This window comes from Mastigoproctus giganteus, chromosome 9, assembly GCF_048544385.1.
Source record: "Mastigoproctus giganteus isolate SK-2022 chromosome 9, ASM4854438v1, whole genome shotgun sequence".
Taxonomy (NCBI): Eukaryota; Metazoa; Arthropoda; class Arachnida; order Uropygi; family Thelyphonidae; genus Mastigoproctus; species Mastigoproctus giganteus.
In genome coordinates this window covers 101317668-101334245 of record NC_143583.1, presented here as the reverse complement: position 1 = coordinate 101334245, position 16578 = coordinate 101317668, and the positions used below count along the sequence as shown (strand labels likewise).

The window sequence follows — 16578 nt, the reverse complement described above, 5'->3', positions numbered from 1 at the left end:
AGTTGAGTGCCAGTAGGGATCCTGTACCCTAAATTGGGTACCAGCATGAATCCTACCCATAAAGGGTTTGCAGTATTGTTTCTGTAGCATAGATTTACATTTATCGTACCCCCGAAGGGGTTAGTGGGGAGTATTCTGCACTGTCCTAGCAGCGGTGAGCTTTGGCACACATTGTAGTGAAGACAGCCTGGGCAAATCGAGTGAACGCAATATATTTATCTCCGTCATTTAGTAGATCTTGCTCCTGATTGCGAGGAGTTCCTCGGATTATTGTAAACAGTTGTAACCGGTGATTTTCATAGGAGGGGCACTCATACATAACCTGGGGCCAGGACTCCTCATTTCCACAATGGCAAAAGGGATGTGATTCTATACCCATAGAGTTGAGTTTTTGCTGGAATGATCTGTGTCCTGTTAATAAAACGGTTGCTTGCAATCCAAGTGAGTACTAGGGAGGAGGCTTGGGAGAGGTAAAAGCTGACTGAGGGGAAAAACTTCTTTATTTCTCCTTTGTGAGGTGTATTCCAGGATTCCGCCAGAGGTGCTGCTAGTGATCTGAGATTCGTCTTTTTTCCTGTTTGTGGTCGCTTTTCAGGTCCAGTTGGAGATTAAGTAGCTGTGTAGGTACGCCTTTTTTCAGACGATGGAAAAGGCCTCTTTTGGCAACTAAGGGCTTTGGTATAAGGGCATATACACTGCGATGACTTGGAGCGCAGGGATGCTGACAGTGCGGCACGCCCTGGTTACCGATAGAAACATAAATCATTGTATGGGGTCCAGCTCGTGTTTGTTTCGCTCCAGTGCAACTTTGGTGCACCAGACTGAAGCACCGTAACTGACAATCGGAACAAAAACTGCTTTGTAAATTGGGAAGAGGGCTTTGTGTTTTAGGCCCCAATTTGCTCTACTGGTTCTTCTAATCATAGCTGCATATTTCTGTATCTTGATTGCTCAGTATTTCAAGTGAGGATAGAAGGTTAGCTTGGTGTCAATGTAGAGGTCTAGGTATTTAACTTCCTCATAGAGGCGAATTGGAATATTATTAATCTTCATAACTGGTGGTCTGCGTATCTGGAGTTACCCCTTCAATAAGATCGACTTCGTCTTCTCACCCGAGAGAGAAAGTTGATGTGTTCTGGCCCACTCTGGAGGCGTCCCAAAGCCACATTGGCCTTAACCTCCAAGGCAGCTGTAGTGTCGGACTGAATGACGGAAACAAGATTGTCGGCGTAGGCTAAGAGAAGAACCCCACCAAGGTCCATCCCCAGGAACTCATCCAAGACAATGGACCATAGAAATGGTCCCAGAACAGAGCCCTGAGGACAACCCAGGAAGACACTTCTTGTGACTGTTTGAAATTTAATGACAATCTGCACTCTTCTGTCTTCAAGATATGATTTTAAACTGTTGTAGAGGTTGCTGGAGATTCCAGCCTGCCGAAGTCTTCGAACGACACTGGGTCACCACAGTCGATCGAAGGCCCAGCGAAGTCAACCATAATAGCCAAGGAGTATTTTGCTTCCCTTGTGTGGCATGAGTAATTAGTCTGTGAATGGCGTCTTCAGTGCTACATCCAATCTTGAAGCCAAATTGGTGTAGGGATACGAGTTGCTGCTCGGTATATCAGTTGGCAAGTCGATAGAGTAGGAGCTGTTCCTGGAGTTTTGCTAGGACGGAGAGTAGTGCTATTGGTCTATAAGACGCAGGAAGCTGTGGTGGTTTTTTCGGATTTTTGAGGATAAGTTTGAGTGCACGTAGTCGTATTTCAGACATCTTAGCAAATAGTAAAAAATCATGATTTATGGAAAAAAAAAAAAAAAAGGAACAACGATATTTATACACGCGCCGAGAACATTCCGTATCTGCCTATCCTCCATATTGCCCATTCATTCCTCCAACCTGCGCACGGCGCCAAATATAATATCCAGTGCCTCAGCTGCAATATACGATACTGGATAGCGTATGTGATATGTATAAAAAATAAATAATAATTGCCAGATTTCTATAGGTCTCATTTTAACGAAATTGGGGAAGGGTTAAGCGTATCGTTCTAAAGAGTAAAATATAAAAATTTGATCAATCCATCCACTGGGAGTAGAGATGGGCAAACCATCCACTGGGAGTAGCGGACGGATGGGCAAAAAATAATAACTGTTGGATTTTTATTGGGATGGCTTCATAAATCTTTCTAAAATATCCAAATATAAAATTCATAAAAATCCATCCAATGGGAGTCGAGTTAATAGATGCGGTCTGAAAAAATACACAAAAGCGTTTAAATCCAACATTACATTAACAGGTTCGCCGAACCCAGGATTTGTTGCCCGAACCCCTGCTAACAACATGCAGCTGAACGCAATGTAAACCGGAAGAATTACTTGAATTATTTCACTCCACTTCAGATTCGTCTATGTTAAAAGATATGTTAAATATCTTTTAACATAGACATAAATAAAAGGCATGCGCATAACGTTTTAAACATTTCAGGGAGGTGGTACTATTTCCATTCTGATCCAGCTTTGCAGTAGTCGTTAAGCATGATTGAAGTGGGATACTGATCACGGCACCTTGCGGACTTCCTTGAAATACAGTTTACAGAAGCACACCTGGTAGCTCAGGCCATGCACCTCATTATTGTGTCCTGTATTTCGTGTGTTATAAAGGATTTGCGTGAAATTGCCTTTCTTTATTTTAAGTTAGCTGAAACAGGACAGAAATAAATCAACCTTGAACACACACGCGTAGTATATCGAATATTGTAATGCATAATATACCATTACACCACAAATATCGAGTAGCTCGTGCTGCACACATGCATGGTCTTTGCTGTTATCCAATTAATAATAAATGAAGGAGGTAGTATCATCTTACAATTTCTGGAAGTATCAGGGATCTGTGGTGGGGGGGGGGGCAGTCTTTTAATCCTTCGCTAGGCTTCAATGCCAGAACATGTTCAAATAGCTTGGCCTTCTTTGACGTCTTAGAATGGGTTTTTACCTCATCTTAAATTTAGAAGATACGAAATAGCTGAATAGATTAAATTTAAAGTTGCTTATCGAGTGCTTAAGCATAATGGTTTTGTGAAGAGAATTTCATACACAGGACCTCGCATTAAAAGGATAAATGCGCATAATTTGTTTGTGTAGTTAATGCTTGAAAAACGATATCGCTCCTTAAATATCGATGTTTTTTTATGCGTGAAACTTGCCAGTAACAACTTTATTTTTCTGATGCACTGGAATAAGTTTTAAATTTATTCTAACAATTTAAAGAGTGATTCAATGTATGATGGGCATAAACGGACGGCCCTAGGACGTTAGGAAATTTTATATACAGATTATTAGTCGCATAAATTATTTGGTATCGATTTACCACTCGTATCTTATTGGTATAAGTTGTGCGTCTTTTGATATCGTGTTGTTTTATGAAACTGTATTTACAGCCTTGTTTTTTGCATGAGATAACATTAAGCCTAACTCATCCTGCTTCAGACACAGCGAGGATTTGCCTGCTTGTGTTTGTTGCAGTATATTTTCTTCCGTTTCAGTTCACAGACACTGCCGAGACAGCCCCTGTTATCCTGGTGTAGCTTGCGCCGATACGGCTGATGGTTTCCGGTGTGGCGCATGTCCCAAAGGCTACGTTGGTGACGGAATTCGATGCGACAGACAAATCACATGCAATGATCAGCCCTGCTTCCCAGGTAAGCATAACAGCTCTTCGCGAGAGTGTCACGTTATGACAGGTTCTCTCATTCATATTTTTCTTTTAAAGGCGTGAAGAAGATTAAGAACTTCAGAAATTTTAAGGGTGGATGTGCTACTGAGAATGGCATCGAAAAGAACAAAGGATTCTATGCAAAATGTCTACCAAGATATGAATAAAAATGTATAATATGAGGCTATAAATGTATAATGTCTGATATAATTTAAATTCGTATAATTCGATGCGGGTGGGCACACTTAAATTTGGCAATCATCGTTTAAGATTTTAATCGATTTATAAGAAAACGAATTGAAGGAATCCCCATCGCTGAAAGGGAATATGAATGATACAATGAATAATTCTACAATTTGGTTCCAAATTATAGAATTTTGAAAGTTTAAAGGTAATACACTTTAAAATAATTAATTACGGATTGGGCCATTAATTTCAGTGGGAAAATCGTTGTGCAACGACTGTAGAGTCCAGCGGTTAATCCAGAAGCGAATACTGGTTTTGGAAATATGATTCCCATAGAGGAGATTCCCTAAATTAGAGGAGATAATTTTTACGCGCGAGACACGGCAAGGTTTAGAAATTTATTGAATTATTTTTTAGTAATTCATTAAAAATACATTATAAAATGATTTAATGTTTTATCGTGTGGTGGTTGCCATTTAGCATATCACTCTGAAATGTTTTAATTTGCAGGAGTCCGTTGCTTTGATATTGACGATGGGAGTTACAGATGTGGACCGTGCCCACCTAGTTTCACCGGCGATGGCGTTAAATGTAAACCTGCTAATCGATGTTCAGAAAATCCGTGTTGGTCGGGCGTTCAGTGCGTCAACATTGATACGACACCAGGATATATCTGCGGTCCTTGTCCTCCCGGTTTCTCTGGTAATGGGAGCTTCTGTGAAGACATAGATGAGGTAGGGATCTTAGTAAAATATTAGACCCGTTAAGAAGTTATATGAGGAAAATTAAACGTTGTGTTCCTTTGGATCTTACAAGCAGATGGGGCCTTATCAGAAATAAAACCATTTTTCTGTAAGGACGCAGATCTAAATACATTTTTCAACATCATTAGCAAAAATTGTCTGTGACTACCCGCAAGTCAGAAGATTCTTTTCATTTTTCAGATGGTAATTGGAATATCTGTTCCACTTACTTTAGACAACAAATAGGGCTTTATAACGCCTCTCATGTACTGTTGCTGCTGTATGAACCACCTTTTAAAACTTCTGGGCCTTTTTCGAAGTATTGTTATAAATAATTCGCAAATTTCCAACCTGAATTCCAAACATGAAATTCGATGAAAGATGTGAGAAGCAAGAATAACAGTTTTCAGCAAGAGATGGATTGGTGAAAGGGGATGCAACAGTCTGTATTATATCCCCAACTACACTGCTATCAGTACTATCACTTTCAGTCATGTCACTAGCAATGTACAAAATGGACGGCATAATTATGCTGTCTAGTTTGTGTAAATAAGTAGATAATAAAAAATAATAAATTTCGACGTCGTATGAAGAAAGAATAATTCAGTTGCTTGTTTTTTTCTTATTTAATAAGATAATTGTTTTCTCTTATCTAGCTTCCCTAGTTTTGAAATGGTTTTATAGTCAAACCGAGAAATATTAAAATTATTAACCCGAGAGCATTGTTAGAAAATCTTGTGAGAATAAGGGTGGGTCAAAGCTCCAAAGGAATAAATGAGAGCGTTATTGAATTCTGGGACGATTTCCTTGGAGAAGTGTTGATGTTTCCCCGATCCACAAAGGTTGGCTAAAGAGGTAACATTGGGCAAGTGAGTTTGATTTCGGTGGTAGGGAAGATTATGGCGTCTATGGTTAAGGATGCCATTCAGGATTTCGATAAGAATGATATCTTGAATAGATCCCAGCATGGGTTCGTTAGGCATGGGTTCATGACTGACCACTCTGGTAAATTACTATGATGTAGTCATTAAGCAGTTGGGCGCAAGTAAAAATTTTGATTTTACATATCTAGACTTCAGTAAAGCTTTTGATACGATCCCTCGAAAGTTTCTATATTAACTGGAAGAATTGGAGTTACTGGCAAGATCCAACGCTGGATTGCAGACTGTTTAAAGAATAAGAGACAGAGAGTTGCAAAAATGGGCAGTTCAGGATGGACCAGTGTAACAAGTAGAGTCCAAGGGTTAGTGTTGGGTCCCCTCCTATTCATAATTTTCATTAATGGTATTGACGAAAGTATCCAAGGTAGGCTAGCAACTTTTTCTGATAAATATAATTACACGTTGGTATAGATGCCTATGTAGGTGGTTATAGGGCCTTTTCTAGTAAGGAGAAGATTATAATTATCTTTCTTTACAATGAGATGGTTATACTGCACTTTAAATATGAGTTCAAGTCTGGGCATCGCGCAAAAAAAAAAAAAAAAACAAAACAAAAAAAAAAACAGCTGTTCTGGAGAGGGTTCAGAGAAGGGCAACCAGATTGGTGACGAGAGAAAAGCGATGCACATATGAAGAACGACTTGAAGGTATGCAGTGGAAAGTTTGATAACTAGACATCCAAGGGGAGATCAAATTGAGGTGTACAAAGCACTGAAAGGATTGAATAAAATGAATGAGGAGAGGTTTGTTCTCCCTTGGATGAGCCAAGGGACACAATGCAAAATCTCAGGGAATAACAGAAATTTGTATCTCATGACGTTCACCTGTGAGCAGCGAGTTGTCGAAAATTGGAATTTGCCTCTCCGAGTGATGGAGGCAGTGATTTTGATTAAGTTTAAAGCAGAACTGGATGATTACCTTGTGTGAAAGTAAAAAGTGGGCCCCCCAGAGTGTTTTTTTGTCTTATCTGAGACCATAAGAGTGTTCCATCTACTGGACTTGGCCCAACTTACCGTGGTGCGGACGAGTACTCAGAAGCAGCTTTCCAGGTGATTGGTGCTTCTCGGTAGCCAAGAGGCCAGCACCACACAACAACACAACACACATTGATTACACAAACATGACATAACTACACATCTGGCCTATTTTACAGTCTGTTAAATTAACATGAATACAAGGCGGATTTGAACTGACGTTGTAGGTCCGCTCTTACATATACACATGTCCACATGTGGGAAAGGAAATGGTACGTATGAATATTCTGTTTTATTTGAATTATTATTGCAGTAGACCCTCCATATATGTGAGATGTGAGCGTACTGTTCTCCAGACACCTCGCGCAAATGGAACTTAAGAAACAGTAGAAAATAGGAGGCTGCGTTCTAAGATCTATTTCAAACTTCTGTATAAGTTTTTATTTTAAGTTCTAATATTAATTACGTATGGTTATACAAATAGGAAGTGATAAAACAAAAGTTTAGAATAAATGACTTTATATTAAAAACTAAAAAAAACCTACATTTTGATACTAATTGGAATCTATCGGCGATGGGCGTACTGTGCCAGAAGTGCCACAGTTCCGTCGACTGAAAAACTCCAATACTGTTGGCTGTCGGACTTCCTTATTCAGTTCGGCCAACGTTAGATTATACAGAGCTAGTGCGCTGTTAACATACCTTTTCATCGAATATCCACGACCATAGTCGGCATCAAGATTCTGAAAAAAGTCGATGCTATCTTGGACATCTTTAGCACCTTCTGTAGGTTAGAAATGGTGAAGAGGTTCATAGGTGGTGCAGTATCAACCTCTTCTTTTTCCTTCGTTTTTTTGCTTCACTCTAACAGTTCTTCTACAGAGAGCTCCTCTCCATGACTGTTTACAGTTTCCATGATGTTATAAGCTGAAGGTCATAGACGTCTTCGCCACTAAGTCTCTTAAGTGTTACCAATTCAGCGATATCTTCCACAACTGCTTCTTGGATGTTCACTGCTGGCTGCTGCATGAACACATTCTAACCACAGTATCTTCCAACAAGTATTCATTGTAGATTCTTTTATATCTGTCCATGAGTGTATAAAACTTCAAAAAGTCATGAAGATTTACCTCCCGATTTTCCAAGGCATCGAATATTGCGTTAAAGATTTGCTTTAAATATAATTTTTTAAATGTGGAAATGATGCCTTGATCCACTGGCTGAATCAACGGGGACAAAATCACAACGTTAACGTTTTTTCTTTCATGGTTTCCAGGTGTTGCAGATGACTTGGCCTCCGTAGCCAAGTGGTCAGGAGCGGGAGTGCAGTGGCACACGCTCTTTGAGTAGACCGGGGTTCAAGCCCCTGACTGCTAAATACGGTCGATCTGCCAACTCGCACTGGACCAGCGTGGCAGATTATGGTCCATTTCCCTCAGCATGAATTGTTGAGGAGGCTTCCATCCTGCAGTGGGTTGATAATGGCTGCAATTTACTTTTTTTTTTGGTGAATTATCAGTTAACAATAGTACCTTGTAAATTTTGCCTTTTACAATATCATCATTTAAGTCCCAATCAGGTCTTTACGAACCAGTTGTTGAACATTTGTCCTATTATCAACGGTCGGCTATGGAATCTCCAGTGGATAAGTAGGCTACTTTTTATAACATTTTTCAAGACTCTGGGATTTTCTGTTTTATAAAAAGGAATGCATTTAAAATTTCCTTCTTCGTTTCCACAAAATAGCAGAGTTAGTCGATCTTTAGAGACCTTGAATTCTGGAGCCATCGCTCCTTCCTTAGAAATAAAGGTCCTCTTCCAGTAAAGACCGGTGTGGTCTGCATTAAATACCTACTTCTGTGAGTAGCCTTCCCTCTGGATTAAATTTAACGCTTCAGCTAGATATCGGTAGTTGCAGATTGGTCGGCACATGCAGCTTCTCCGCTAAACTAATGTTCTGCATATTATTGGGCTTGCAAAACTTGTAAAACCAAACCATCTCTTACTTGCTTTGATTTGATTTGATTTGGTAGTTGTTGGCGCATCGGCGTCTGTGGCCATATTGCACCTCCCAAGGTTTTTGTAGTACTTTGATCCAAGCCCGAGGCGAGAATCGAACCCGCGACCTTTGGGTTGCCGGGCAGGTACTTTACCCACTCGGCTAGCCCGGTCGGCATCTCTTACTTGCCATAAACTCCAGGACTTCGTCACTACCTTCTTCAGTTTGCATATGCTGAAAGATATTTATGGCCTTTTGATTGATGTTTTCATCAACTGAGATGTGCTATTGATTATAATCTTTTATCCATGTCATCGACAGCAATTACATAAATATTAAAACCGGCCTTATATTTAATGGTTTTTACAGTCATACGTCTTGAATGCTGCACAGATGACTTTACGTAGTCCTTTGCAAGAATGGTGTGCACTATGGATTCGTTGATTCCAAATGCACGTCCCATGGCCGACGCACATTCTCTAGCTTCAATCCTTGAAATAATTTCAAGCTCCTTCTGAAAGTTCATCATCTTCCTTTTCTTCTTCAAGGATCCAGGTAGTTGCACTTTGACAATTTTTACCAGATGCAGAAATTACGTAGAACAATTTTAGAGTACACACAGGTTGAAAGACAAATGCTGGAGGGTCTAGTGTAGTTATTTATTTTTGGATGATGCAGTTCACTTCCTTGTGTCATTCGGCCTTAATAATAATAATGTTAGGCCACTTCATTTGGAAGTGAACATAATAATACGATAAAATTTAGGAAGTGGATTTGTTTAATATATGAAAATGGTTGTCACTGTTATCTGTCAATATCACGTCAGCCAATGGGACGCAGACTATGATTAACATTCTAGCCCACTGAACAAGTTGCTGACTTTATGCAGAGAGAACCAGTTCTCATTTTCTCTGACTGCAATGCAAATCTTCAGTTTAATCTTCTTCGTAGTTTTACATCTGAATACAAATTAACGCAGTTGACCATAGTTATACTAAATGTTACGAACTTAAGAATTGTTCTGGTAATTAATGTAGGTGGCAAAAGTAGTTTAGTGTCCTGCTGTTTATAGGAAGGGAAAGCAGAGGTAAGTTATGTGGTTCCAGAAATACTAAATGCAAATCTAACCACTGAAGGTTATTCCGTTTTGACATGTGGCTACTGCTGTGGTTATATACAAACATTAAATTTTTATGACATTGTCACTTATCTTAAACTACGCCACAGCCAACTCGTTCAGTGTTAGCCTTTTGCATTTTTCTGTAACTTGAAGAATTCGTGTGGGAGGTGCTATCTTACAGTCTTCATTCGGTGTGGTCTTCGGACACTTCACTCCTGTCTGACCAAAGTGGTGTGTGCGCTGTTTATCACATTATAAAATGCTCAAATTATCTCTTTTCGGCTTGAAGAATGGGAACTTCACACAAAGAATTGCTTCAGACTGACACCGTTCTCCAAGATTTGCGATTTATGGCCGCTGAGTGGTGTATCTGAACAGCACATGTTTAAGACAAAAAAAAAAAATTTACTCTGTCGTCTTCTAAGCGTGGAAAACGGCGGTAATTTGGTGCCATCCTGTACTTTGTTTACAGCTAGCGCAGGCACTTCTGGCAGTTAAGAGGTTGATTTAAATTTCCTGGACAAACCTATTAGAAGATGAGGAGCAATAAAAGCCTTTCGCTAGGATAATAGAACTATTAATTAAATATAGTGGACAAAAAATCTTTAAGCTGTTTCCCAGCTGTTGCACAACATGAAGAGATGCAGAATGTAACGAATCAGACCATAATTATGACCATCTGGTACATATACCTTAAATTTCAGGGACAAGAGGTCCTGCTAATCGTTTTCTCCAAAGAAGGAGTTTCCTCCTTCCTTCGATGCTCTAACTACCGCGAAATATTTTGGCCAAGGATATCTGCTGGGTGTATAAGTGAGACAGTTCTCCATCTATTCCTGACAAGGCAGAAAATAGCGTTAAAATATGGTGACAGAACCCAGGGAAGGAATAAGGAATAGTTTAGTTTATTCGCTATTTCTCATTCTTGATTGGAAAATCTCGCACTTGCACAATCAAAACCAACCGAATACCCACTACAAACTCCGAAACACTTATCTTCACTCTTTGAGGAGGGGGGGGGCAGTAGAAAGCAATTTATTTTAAATCCATCTAAAACTCAGAGAGAGAGAGATATCTCAATATGTTCTGCCTCCTTTATTTGATATTATTTAACTTTATAAAACAAATAAGATTCTTCTAAATTACAAAAAAATTAGGTTCTCAGATTTATTCCTCTGATCCGCCTACAATGAAATGAAATGTAACGATCTTCCCCATCTGTGGAAGATCCTACAAAGCTTTTCTAAAGCTTCTCGACACGTTTCACGATAGAGCAGTTTTTGGTTAAATGAATAACAATAACCTTCTCGCTTAAAAATTCAATCCATCACGCTTCTCTTCATTCACGTGTCCTTTCTACGTCGTTCTTAGATAGTATAGCGGTTTCGCTACTTGTCACTCGTTTGGAGAGACCTAGGTCCGAGTTCTCGTCATCGACTGGAAGAATTTCTAAAGATATTTTCAACTGGGACTGTAGTAATACACAGTGGTGAAAATGATCTAAGCTGTTGAGCTCTCAAGATCCAACAGCTAAACTAAGCCCTTTTTTCTAAATATTTGTATGAACACACAATTCTGCATTTGCATCTGTATTCTCTCATTCTCGCTCTTTTGTCAATTCACAGAGAGTAACCAGTCAGTCCAAACTCGCCGAATTTCCAAGTTACTCAGGCTTCTCAACCCAACCCACAATATAAGAGAGCTATACGAATTTCAAAAATATCTCTTATTTTGACTTGGTTTATCTCGGTTGCCGTGATCAAGGGCTCAGGAAGTTAAGGCCAGGAAGTATTTATGTTTATAAACTATGTGTATTCTATGGTCGGTCTGTTTATTTTCAGGATGAAACAGCCAGGATGGGTTAATAGTTTCTGCATGATGCCCATGAAACTCATCAATGGTAGCTTTCCGTGGCAGCGTAGTCGGCACGATAAGTTGCGGTTTGCCAATCGTTTGGAGAGGTCTGGAATCGATACCCGTTAATAATGGGACGAATTTCTAAAGGCCTCGTTAATCGGGTAGTCAACCAATTTCAGACAGAGGGTGGAAGGTTTTATTCTATTTTTCAGTCCTCACAGCATGCAAATCGGTTCCCAATGAACACACACTTCTACAGACGTAATACTCTTAATGTTATAAATGGGGGTCGTTAATACCAATATTTATTCATTATGAATCTTTCATCAGTGGACGAGAGTCACTGCTGTACAGAGTTACTGTAATGTGTGTGAATAATGAATCAACGTAGCATTAATGAAAACAGTAGTACGTAATATTTTTTTTTTAAATGAAGACGGATAAAAACCAAATTTTGTATGCCGTTTTGGTTAATTGTATAATATACGAAGTGAAGTTACCTGTGAGTAGGACCTTTTGCTTGACCGCAGCTTCGCAGTTGCATAGTTGATAGGATCGCCGTCCTCCCCACACTGGGTGGAAAAGACCTGAGTTCGAATTTTTATGGGCCTTTTTCACAATGTGGCTGAGTTAGTCGGTCTCAGGCTAGAGCAGCATGGCTTTCCTCCCGGATACTCGTGTTTTTTCGTCCAGCAAACAGCAAATCGACCACAGAACACATGCAATTTAAAGACAATACAAAAAAAAATTTGTATATACGGCGTAATATGGCGTAAGTTGATGATGCGCCGAAAACCTAACAATTTTTCTTTTTGGACATTCGATGGCGTCTTTGCTTATTTAAATAATATTTACAATATATATATATATATATATATATATATGACCTTTTTATTCATGTGAGCAGCAAGTAATTGCTTTACATTTTTAAATGTTAAATATACGTCTTTCTTAAAAGATTATTTCTCTGCTATAGCTTTTGGCGTTGTAATAATTTGTTGAGGATGAGTCGGAAAAGAAACTTTTAGTATCATCTGCGTAGAACAGAAACGAAACTGAAATTCTAATATCATTAAGTGATTAAAATATTCGAGTTCACCATGCTATCCTCCCTCGTCTGAAACCAACTAAATCAGTCACTTTGTGAAAAAGACCCATGAAAATTCCTCACGTCATCAACCGGTTTCGAACTCTGATCTTTCCCACGCGGTGTGGGAAGGACAGCGATTCTATCAACTGCGAGGATGCATGCTGGTTTGTTTGTGGCAAGGTCAGCATGGCATATTCTCTCTCTGAACATTACAGCTTGTATAGAATTTCGATCAATGCTTTTGTTGAAATTCGTACCTAAACGTAAAATCCAAATTTCGAGAAAAATATTTCAATTCACCAGTACCAAATAAATCTACAATTTTACGGTTAGTAACTCGTTTTCGTGAACCAAGTAGCATTCACGAAGAAAAGAAAAAACTGGACGCTCTTCAACTAAATGATTTTAAATGATTTATAAGCAAAATAAAACTTGAAAATGAATCAACATTTATTGCTATTGCCCTAAAAATCACTGGGAAGACTTGCATTGCATACAGGTATATCTTATTTAAGTACACAATCATCTCTTAAAAACAGCCCGACATCTATGCCTATTGTATTCATGAAATCACGAAATTTATCGTGCATTTCGTGAATAGTCAAAACAGCAGGATATGGAGTGTGAAATGAAAATCTTCCTGTTTTTTTTAGAAACCTTACATCCTCAGAAACTTGGAATGCTGAGTACCGTTTCACGTCTCCGAGTGATTGGACCTCTCTCCTTCTAGGACACAGTTAATGGAAACGTATACCGGGATTTAATACACCAATTTATTGCGCTACTTGACAACGATGAACGTTATTGCTAGTTTCAGCAAGACAAGCGACTTGTCGCTCTTCCAATGAAACAGTGGTACTGCTGAGGGACTTTTACTTTCGGTGATCGTCTTTTTCTAAAAATTTATGGCCCCTAAAATCTTAGATTTAACGTCCCCAGATTATTTGCGATGCCTGTTAAAAGGTAAAGTGTATAAAAATAACCTCCACACGCTGAAGAACTGAAAGACTATTTAAAAAATGAAATTATGTACAGAGATGATCAAACATCACAAATCGATTACGAAAAGAGTTTATGTATATTCAACATTTCCAATATTTATTATAATTACTTATTATGATTGTTTGATTACACGAATTGATAATAAAAGGAAGGATTAATAAATTTCAATTGCTGATGCTTGGATTGAGCGAATTTTGAATTACCTCACATACACGAGCGTGTGTATGTGTAATTGGGCTATCAACTAATACAACGTCTTATTTTCAGTGTCGTCTTGCCGAACCCTGCCATCCTGCTACTTCTTGCGCGAATACCGCCCCTGGATTCCGCTGTGGAGCTTGTCCTGTTGGCTACACAGGAAGGGATATCCAAGGAGTAGGTTTAGAATACGCCAGAGGAACTAAACAGGTAGGAAGAGTGTCTCTTGAAGAAATAATTTTTAATCTTTCTTTTCCATTTAGAGAAATGATGTCTCATAAAAGCGTTTAGTAACACACGCTTAACTAATACAGTCGTTACCATCGCGATCTTAATAGTAACGTGACACAACTTCCATCTTTGCTACCAGTCAATATTTATGCCCATTGCGGCCTTGGCAGACTTTCTGCTCCAACAAAAACTGTAGGGCTGGTAGGTATCAGCACATCCAGCTTCACTTTGCTCACGTTTTTCATCGAAGAGTTTTATGTCCCAAGGTGTGCACGCACACACGAACCTATATCCTTTTCGTCACTGTGAAGATATAGACTCCATTTTCTTTCTTTCACACAGCAAACGAAAGAAGTTTTCTCAAAGGGCACATTCAGATATTCCACCCATTTCGCTGAGCAAGCTCTTTTCTGCACGCGCATTATGTTTACCCACCGGAAGGACTCCCTTTAGTAGTTGTACTCTCCTGCCATATTTTACCTGCGTTTAAACTCTCGTTGTCAGCGAGGGAAGCCCGTGTAAACTTTTTTTCCCCCCGAATCGTTGAGTAACTTCCCAATCTATCAATAGGAGAATTTTTCTTGTTTTAAATCTGGTGCCTTGTTAATTCTTAAAGATGTAACTGTTTTCTGTTTTTTTCTGAATAATTGTCTGTTTTTATATTACAGTTGTGTTTGGACGTTAATGAATGTGACGATGGACGAAATGGAGGATGCATGGAGAACTCACAGTGTCTTAATACTCTGGTAAGCAGTTTGAAATTACTTTGTTAGATTTCTGTTTGAAGTACGTTGATATTTATGAAAAGAGTACATTAATTAGCTTTTCGATTCTTTAAATGGGCGAGTAGTAATAACAATAATGTATAAATAATTCAACTTTATTCTCTCAAGGATTTACAATACACGATTAAGTATTAAGGTGTGGGATCTATGCCAATGCATGTGATCATTTTTCAAAACATCAACCACTCGGTTCATGTCTTGTTTCTAAGGGAAAAGCAAGCAACATTTCTACAGCGATGGTCTTTGTTATAACTGGACGCAATGGATCCTGGATGTTTTATCAATAATTGCGAAAATAAAGAATAATTATACTATTCTGTATTCATTTTCTGATAATTCTTTACTTTAACGAAGCTGTGATTGTTCCGGTCATAAGTATTAAATACAAACAATACGTATTAAGTAGTAGTAGTAATAATAATAAATAAATTTTTAATGTTCAAAGTTTAGTATAAACTACGTTTATTTCGATTTTATCTCAATAATCCTGATTGGAAACGATTCATCAAACATCACAGAATTATGGAATTCGAAAAATTTCGATTTTTTCTTTACATATAAACTAAGAATCTATGTACCGTAATGAGTAGAAGTGTGGTGTTCGAGTTCTTGTCAACTACATTGGTGTCAGATCAGTGACAAGTTTTCCAAACAGCTACTCCAGAGTGATCCTCTTTGTCTTTCTACATAACAGGGCTCGTTTATCTGTGGAGAGTGTATAGAAGGCTTCGTGGGTAACCAGAGTTACGGATGTCATCCTCATCCTGGCATGTGTCCAGACAACACGCTGTGTGACGGAAACGCCGAATGCGAACTTCGTCGCGGACTGACTTCCTACCAGTGTCGGGTAAGTGTTGATGGCTTTAAGAGTACGTAATAAAAAGTAGGTCTAACTCAGTCGTTTGCTGTTGCAGACAACGGAGACGACATTATGTTTCTCGTGTTGGAATCGTAACTGGGAATATTGCTGAAATGCGCGCATATAACTTACAGCAGCAATGATCGAGGTCGTACTTAGAGTGTCGCATGGAGGGGGGGGGGAAGCGGAGTTCCTTCCTGTCTTTACTGTATCTTATTAAATGACTGTCCTCGGAGAAGTTGTCAGCATGTTTCTTAAGGCTGCAGTGAAAGAATCTCCACTGATCAAAGTCACACCAACTCGGTGAAAAACTTGTCTGTTCACAATCCTTCAGCTAACTATTGATTTGCATAAATTATTTATACGGCTGGCCGAGCACTCTATTACTTAGATCTGTTCTTCGCGCTCTCGATTAGTAGACAAAATCGGATCAGGTCTTTCACCATACTTATAAATAACGCAGATGCATGGCATTCTTTCAGAATAATCTAAGAATAATACTCTAGGGTTAATTATCTACATGGAGCCAGCCTCCTTAGTGAAAGAACTTTTTTCTTGAGTTTTATGCTCTGTGGTAAGTTTGTCTCAAGAAGAAGTGGAAGGTCACTGGATTCCTCCCAGGTGGAAATTCCTTTCATTTTCAAAAATCTCCCAAAAAAAAAAAAAAAAAACGATCTTTAGAATGCGCAAGTTGAAGATAATAATGCACACGATGGCTCGTGATCTGAATTGCTTTCCATTAATCTGCACCACCTACCAAAAAGTATTCGAACACCTCCTAATGTAGGGAACGGCGCGAGCGAGATGTATGTAAAGTAACAACTGGTTTTAAGTAATGCAGTAGGGACATCACAAACAAGCAGAATGACTCGCATC

The 16578-nt window shown here is 38.9% G+C and overlaps 1 protein-coding gene across 1 annotated transcript in view; it reads left to right on the top strand.

Moving 5' to 3' along the window:
- Window positions 1–16578, top strand: part of LOC150080595 (cartilage oligomeric matrix protein-like) — a 301419-nt gene that overhangs the window by 174505 nt on the left and 110336 nt on the right. The window contains exons 7-11 of the mRNA XM_090382000.1: window positions 3548–3703; window positions 4414–4637; window positions 13897–14037; window positions 14727–14804; window positions 15538–15690. Of these exons, the coding sequence (XP_090238126.1) occupies window positions 3548–3703; window positions 4414–4637; window positions 13897–14037; window positions 14727–14804; window positions 15538–15690 (752 nt within the window). The remainder of the gene's footprint in view (window positions 1–3547; window positions 3704–4413; window positions 4638–13896; window positions 14038–14726; window positions 14805–15537; window positions 15691–16578) is intronic.